At 57.0% G+C, this 6,741-nt stretch overlaps 2 protein-coding genes across 2 annotated transcripts in view; both read right to left on the bottom strand.

Moving 5' to 3' along the window:
• Nucleotides 1-3,942, bottom strand: part of GGTG_12946 (hypothetical protein) — a gene marked incomplete at its 5' end in the record, with an annotated part of 5,734 nt that extends 1,792 nt beyond the window's left edge. The window contains 3 exons of the mRNA XM_009230848.1: nucleotides 36-3,263; nucleotides 3,317-3,771; nucleotides 3,830-3,942. Of these exons, the coding sequence (XP_009229112.1) occupies nucleotides 36-3,263; nucleotides 3,317-3,771; nucleotides 3,830-3,942 (3,796 nt within the window). The remainder of the gene's footprint in view (nucleotides 1-35; nucleotides 3,264-3,316; nucleotides 3,772-3,829) is intronic.
• A 1,072-nt stretch (nucleotides 3,943-5,014) lies between these two features.
• On the bottom strand, nucleotides 5,015-6,226 carry GGTG_12945 (hypothetical protein; the record flags this gene model as incomplete). The annotated part of the gene is made up of 3 exons (XM_009230847.1): nucleotides 5,015-5,230; nucleotides 5,318-5,745; nucleotides 5,875-6,226. The coding sequence occupies 3 exons, from the start codon at nucleotides 6,224-6,226 to the stop codon at nucleotides 5,015-5,017; spliced, it is 996 nt and encodes a 331-aa protein (XP_009229111.1).
• Nucleotides 6,227-6,741: the final 515 nt, after the last annotated feature.

The raw sequence follows: 6,741 nt of genomic DNA, 5'->3' as shown, positions 1-6,741 counted from the left end.
TAACGCAGCCCAATGCAGCGGCGTCCGCTTGTAACGATCCTTTGCTTCCTTATCGGCGCCCGCCTCTACGAGCAGCCTCGCGGCGGCCTCATGCCCTTTCTGCGCGGCCAAATGCAGCGGCGTTTGCCCCCCAAGGTCCTTTGCTTCCTTTTCGGCGCCCAACTCCGCGGCGAGCAGCCTTGCGACGGCCTCATGTCCTTTTTGCGCGGCCAAATGCAGTGGCGTCCGCCCGTTACGATCCTTCGCTTCCTTTTCGGCACCCTTAAGCAGCCGAACCACTTCCGCCATTCCCGCTACCGCTGCCAGATGCAAGACAGTCCTGCCGTAATGGTCTCGCAGCTTCTTGTTCGCGTCTTGCCGTAGATATTCAACGACGTCCTTATGCCCATCATATGCAGCCCAGTGTAATGGAGTGGTCCCCGAGGCGTCCAGGACGTTGAGAGCTGCTCCTGATTCAGTCAACTGCCTCACCACATCCAGATGGCCACCCATTGCTGCACAGTGCAGCGGTGCCATTCCATCTTTGCCACGCACATGTTCTGCGCCTCGGATGAGGAGAATCTGCACAGCTGCAGTTCGGCCGGTTTGACAGGCGTAGTGTAGCGGTGTCCACCCGAGAAGGTCAATGGGATTGACATCCGCTCGACATTTTAGTAGTATTTCGGTGGTGCCTGTGTCTGATCCCGTCGCTGCAGCGTAATGGAGCGGCGTCCAGTCGTGGATATCCTTCGGGTTCGCATCGTTTCCCCTTTCCAAAACCTCTCGGAGGTCCCACCAGTACCCGGATCCGGCATTCTGATGCAGCTCCGTAAAGTTGAACGTTTCGGGGTAAGTTGTGTCGTCTACCCAGCCACACCGGGCCTCCTGCACAGGGACACATGTCCAATGACGGCCCTGGTGCTCATATAATCTCATAAGGCCCGACAAGGCTCCCCGGCCAGCAGTCCTCAGCTCCTTTTCGAGATCCGATCTCAGCTCTTCCAGCTCCCGGATGTCTCCTTCCTCGTATTGTTGAGCTTCTCTCAATTCGAAAGCTCGAGTGACCGTTCTCAGATATTCCATCAACACGGCTGTAGCCTTGGTGGTAATGCGACTCTGCTCCGGGAATGTTTTTGCCATTCGAAAAAGCCACAAATACGCGTCGCCAGCCTGCTTCCAATGCTGCAACTCCTCGTGTTGCTTGGCATGTTGTCGCGCCAACTCGACGATCGCGTCAGCTTGCGGAAGCTTCTGCCGCACACTTAGTGGGGGAATGATGGCCAAATAGATTTCTTCCAGGCTTCCGAGTCCGGTGGCATGGATGTCCTGAGCCATCTTGGAAAGCCGGGTGTTGCGTAGTGCAATTGATTGCCATGCTGGTTCGCCCCTTTCGCCATCTCTTTGTGCAGGCCGCACATCTGCTCTGTCCTCTATTCGCTTCATCGCCTCCGCCGCAGCCCACATGAAGGCGGAGAACATGTGCTGGGCGTATAGTGTCTTCAAAGGACTGTATGATTCGACTGCCAGGGGAGCATCTTCGCAGGGGGCTTCGGGAGACTTCCGCTCGTACAGATATATGTCGACGTCTGCGGGAGGAAGTCTGACGCCGGACGCGAATCCGACAATTCGGTGGGCCTCCACCTCCATTGTGCTGCTGTCGTTTTCCGGCTTGATGTCATCCACCTCGATGACTCTGGCGGCACCGTCAGGCAACCACCACTGGAGGTCTCGATAAAGAGCCGCCGTATGCGAGCCTAGAAGCCGGAGGCTAGGCTTTGCTGAGGTCTCTTTCCGCAGCCAAGCGTCGTCTTTGGGCCTTTCTCCGCCGTCCTTCCCTTGGGTCTCCCTGACATCCAGTGACTCCTTCTGCTTTTTTTCCTTTGCCACTTCAACGTTGTTCTCCTGCTTGTCGACGGAGTAAAGCCACAGCGAGAGCGCTGCTTCGATCTCGTCCGAGTATGCCCTCCACCTCCCGCCATGCCGTTTGACATGAAAGGGTATCGACTCGTAGTCGGGCCGTTCAAGAGACCAGAGAGCCTTGAGTGACCAGGTGAACTCCCCGCTTGCAGAATCAGGACCGAAGAGGGCATCCATCGTCTCCTCGATGGCGCGGGCCAAGGATATGGCTTCTGTGGATGCCGGTCCGTGCCAGTCGGCAAGCTCACCAAGATCTCTCCGTATCTCCATCACCCTGTGGGCATTTGACCAGGAACCGGAACCCTTGCTCTGGGTCGGGACAATGCCCGCCGGATCTTCCACCGCTGCGATTCTCCAGTCGCAATGACCATTGTCCGCCCAAGGTCTGCTTCGTTTGTCCCATTGCCCATCAACTTTGGGGGGGCGCAGCCAAGGGGCGTCCGAGTTCTTCCCTCCGAGGGTCATCGCCAGCCAATCTAGCTCATGTCCGGGAACAAGTGGTAGGGCCTTTGGATTTTCTGCGAGATTGCGGCGGACCCATGCCCTGAGAATAGTCATCAGGGCAGTTGCGCCAAGTTGAGTAACCGAGGCCGACCAGTGCATCGCGCGCAACCCGGTGAACTGCAGGATAAAGCCGCTGACGCTGACAAACACGGCAACGACTGTTACAAGTTCTTCGACCGTGGCTCCAACCATGCCGAAAATGCCCACCGAGAGGGCAGAGAATATCGACGCCATCGTTCTTCGTCCTTGCTTCCGTTGGCTGGCTCGGTGAGAAGTCGTTATTATAGGTTGTGGTTTCCGAGGGAAAATTGCAAAGGGCTCAAATGACTGGTCGTTGACGGTCCCAGATCGCTGCAGCCATACAACTCGAGCCTCCATCCCATCCTTTGGACGGTACCTCGTTTCCGACGTGGCGCTCTCGACAACGTGAGAGCAAACCAGTATGCCAACGACCAAGAGCAGCGCACCAACCGCGGTACATGGAAAGGCGTATTCCGCGACGGGGTTTCCATCCTTGGTGAACATGAGGAGGCGGGCAGCTAGTCCAGAATAGACGAGGACGCCGAGCTGAAGAACAGTACCGCATGCGGCGACTATGTATAGCTCTCCTCTGCCTACTTGGTTGTGAACATTGAGGGTGAGGTTTGGTGTATGGGCTTCCGTATTCCGAATAACGGCATGCACTTTCTGCGGCGTAGGTGCAGAGGGGCCTAGTGGAGCAGTCTCGGGGTCCTGGCCCGGCAGAGCACTCTTGCCGAACATGTCGTAGATGGCAGACTTCAACTGCGAGGCGAGATTGGGCCGATGAGTATCCTGGCGTTGAAGAAGACGGTTGCCAAAGACAAGGTCTCGAATGGTGGGCTCTGAGAAAAGGGTTAGGTTAGGGTAACAAAACTGGATGGATGGGCATACTTACGGAATTCCGGCAAACAGTCTTCGGCACTCCTCAGTTTCATAATCTTTGGGGCAGTGTCCTGGTCACCAGCCGGACAGCTTTCCGTTTCACTCGTTGAACCAGTCTTCCGGGTCGCTGTCTGCGCCTGTCCCTCATTCTCCCCGCTTCCCTTGCCCGATAGGATAATGAATTCCAGAATCGGTCCTTTCCCCATTACTCTAACAATCTGCTGGCCGTTCCAGAGCTCGCATACCTCATGCGAGGTAGAAGACATCAGTTCGGACTCGATGACGGCGCGGCTTTCCCTTGCCCTTCCAATGATGGCCTTGAGCCACGAAGGGCCGCCAACTCTGATCGCACAGACAATGGCGGTGATCACGCCCAGGGGAGCCATTGCCAGGATGATGTTGTCGGCCCAGCCTGTCGACTGACTTATGAACTGCATAGTGACCCGTTCTCCGAAGAGCGCCAGCAGTCTAGCAGGAAAAGACCATTAATACACGAGCCGGAATAGGGTGGGGCTGTTAAACGTACGGCGCCAGATCCGAGAATAAATTGTTGGAGAAGTCATCTCCGGCATCAGCGGCGGCGACGCATCCCGCGAACAGTAGAACGAGAAGGAACTTTAGCCTTTCGGCCGCCGACATGTTGCGAGTCGGTAAGGCTCAAGGACAAGAAAGAGGCTCAAGGACAAGAAAGAGGCTCAAGGACAAGAAAGAGGCTCAAGGACAAGAAAGAGGCTCAAGGACAAGAAAGAGGCTCAAGGACAAAAAAGCGAACAGCGAAAAGGCAAGCAGGCAGATCAAATCTTTACGGTCGCTTAGGAAGTATTTCCAAAATTCACAGGAAAATGGACGCAATTGATGTTGGCTGCGGAATAAATGTTGGTTACGGTGCGCAAGTTCGCTCAATTCCAAGCTTGTAGTGCGGGTTGAAACAGCCCGGACGCTTCTCTTTGTGACAGCCAGCCAGTACAGCTAACGAAACTGCTGGTTGTGATCCCCTCATGCAGTTCAGCCCCGGGCCGCTAATTTCGGGCGCGTCAGCCAATAAAACCGTTTATTTTTTTCGGTACTTCCGCGTGCGCCTTATGTGACGTGAGCCCAGGCGGCGGCGGCGGCTAGGAGGTGAGGCTCTGGTCGGCCGCAGCAGGGAGTTTGCTCGCTGTGCCACTCCCCCACGGCTACGAGACAAGGAGGCCTCGGCGTGGAGGGAGGCGCGCCTATTCCTGCCACCCATAGCCCGTCGGGGGAGGAGCTGGGCACAGGACCCGAAGGTAGGGAGGGTCACTAGGGTGTCTGACTATGCATGCTTTGGGGGAAAGTTGGTCATTGCATACATCGTATTCTTTTTCTCATGCGGCTTGTGTAAAAAAAGGTAATTGTGTATTGGACTCGGGTGTGAAGTGCAAAGGAATGAAAAAAAAGAAGAAACAGAAGAGACAAGAAGATATCCATAATGTTTTGACGCTTAGCGACGTAAATGGTAACACAAGAGTGCCAAAAGTGGGTGCCATAAAATACCCAAATATGTGGAAATGTAAAATCGAAGAAAGGAACAAGTAAAAGAAAAAGAGAAAAAAAAAAGGAAGAAAAAATGCATTGAGAACCAAAAGATCAATCAAAATAGCCCCCGCCACCCACACCGCCAGCCTTTGGATCTTTCCTTGTTCATTACATTAAATCTTTTGGGTTTTCTTTTCCCACTCCTCATCCCGTCTCATGACTTGAAGTTGCTGCGCCACTGCTTGTTATACTTGTCCGCCTCGGCCTCGCAGGCCGCCGGTCCCGTCTTCATGCACGTGTTGAAGCGGACGGCGACGTCGCCGGGCTTGAACTCGGCGCTGGCGTCGCCGCTGCTGTAGGCGTTGATGTACCGCTGCGGCACGACGGCCAGCTTCGAGAGGATCGTGGGGTGCCACTGGACGATGTGTTCCTGTTGAAAGGGCGGGGGGATGTTAGCGTCAGCCGTCCGGACTCAGGCAAGTGGCCAAAAGGGAATCAAAGACAAATAAAAACTCACCAGCGCGTGCGCCTCGGCCTTCTGAAAGTTGTAGCTCCGGTATATCGGGTCGTACCACGTCTCGAGGAAGAAGCGGGCCCACTCGCCGTTGCGCAGGATGAAGCTGCCGACGCTCAGGCCGTCCTTGTCCTGCGTGAGCACCAGGTCGACGTCGGCGGGCTTGAGGTGCGCAAACGTCTTGATGATGCTGTCGGGCGGCACGACGGGGTGGTCCTTGATCATGACCTTGTCGAGCGCCGCCGGCTCCATGAGTGCCGTCTCGACGCCCACGTCGCCCGTCATGATGAGCGAGTCCTGGTCCAGGAACCAGACGAAGCTGGCGTCGGGGAACTTGGACAGCGCGTGCCGCATCGCCACCACCTTGACCCACGACGCCGGCGACCCGCCGAGGTCGTACTCGGACACTGTGGGGAAGAAGGTCTCGTAGCCTGTCGGGGGAGCGTGTGTCAGTCTATTTGCGCCCTCGTCCAGCATGTGTCCAGGTGACGACCCAGAACGGCGGTGTGGGAGGAGAAGAAGGCGTTTTTGTGCATATGAAAAAGAAAAAAAAAACATACCGTGCTTCTTGGCGTATAATATCCTGTTGTCCTTGACGTTCTGCAGGTACGCCTTGCTGAACTTGCCGCCGTCCTCGAACACCGTCACGATGACGGCGGGCGGGCTGCCCGTCGGGACGTGCTCCGCATAGGCGCCACTGCCTCCTCCTCGCCCGCCTAAGCCGCCCGTCCTCAGCAGCGACCCGACGTACAGCACGCCCAGCACGAGCGCCACGAGCGCCACGCCACCCCGCAGCCGCATCCTCCGCAGTATCGGCGGCACGAACCGCGCTGGCCCGGAGCCGGGCCCCCGCCGCGCCGGCGCGTACCGCGCGGCGTTGGAGTCCTTCCTGGACGGGTACGGCAGGTGCATCGTCCTCGTCCTCGTTCTTGCTGTTCTTCGACCCCCTCGGTCGGGGTGTGTGTGTGTGTCTCGTCGCGCTGGTGTGTCGTCGGGGGAGTGGATGGCGCGCGCGCAATGGGTGGTGGTGGGCTGCCGCTTCAATCACTTTGGCCGCAGGGCTGTGGTCGACGCCTGGCTGGGGCCCAGCTCTCCCGTCCAAGCTTCGCCCGTGTTCGGTCGACAGGTGTACAAGGCCCAAGGGACAGGGCGGGAAGGCTTTTCGGGATCGGGCGCTCCGCTTCTGGTCGTCGAGGCTCTGGACTCGAGCTGCGTTTTCGTGGCCTCAAACCCCCCTGTCGAACGGTCCCAAGGGCGCTGCAATCTGTCGTCTCTGTGCCGATATAAATCGATATAAAACGTGCTAGGAAAGTCGGCCACTACGGGGAGTCGCAAATGGGACTGGAGAATGGGGACAGGAGAAGGGAACAAAGATAACGAGCGTGGGCAAAAAGTCGTTGAGACGTCGAATCGTGTGCTTGTGCCTC

Source organism: Gaeumannomyces tritici (assembly GCF_000145635.1).
Source record: "Gaeumannomyces tritici R3-111a-1 unplaced genomic scaffold supercont2.10, whole genome shotgun sequence".
NCBI classification, from domain to species: domain Eukaryota; kingdom Fungi; phylum Ascomycota; class Sordariomycetes; order Magnaporthales; family Magnaporthaceae; genus Gaeumannomyces; species Gaeumannomyces tritici.
Note: the sequence above shows the minus strand (reverse complement) of the source record. Positions and strands in the feature narration are given on the sequence as shown.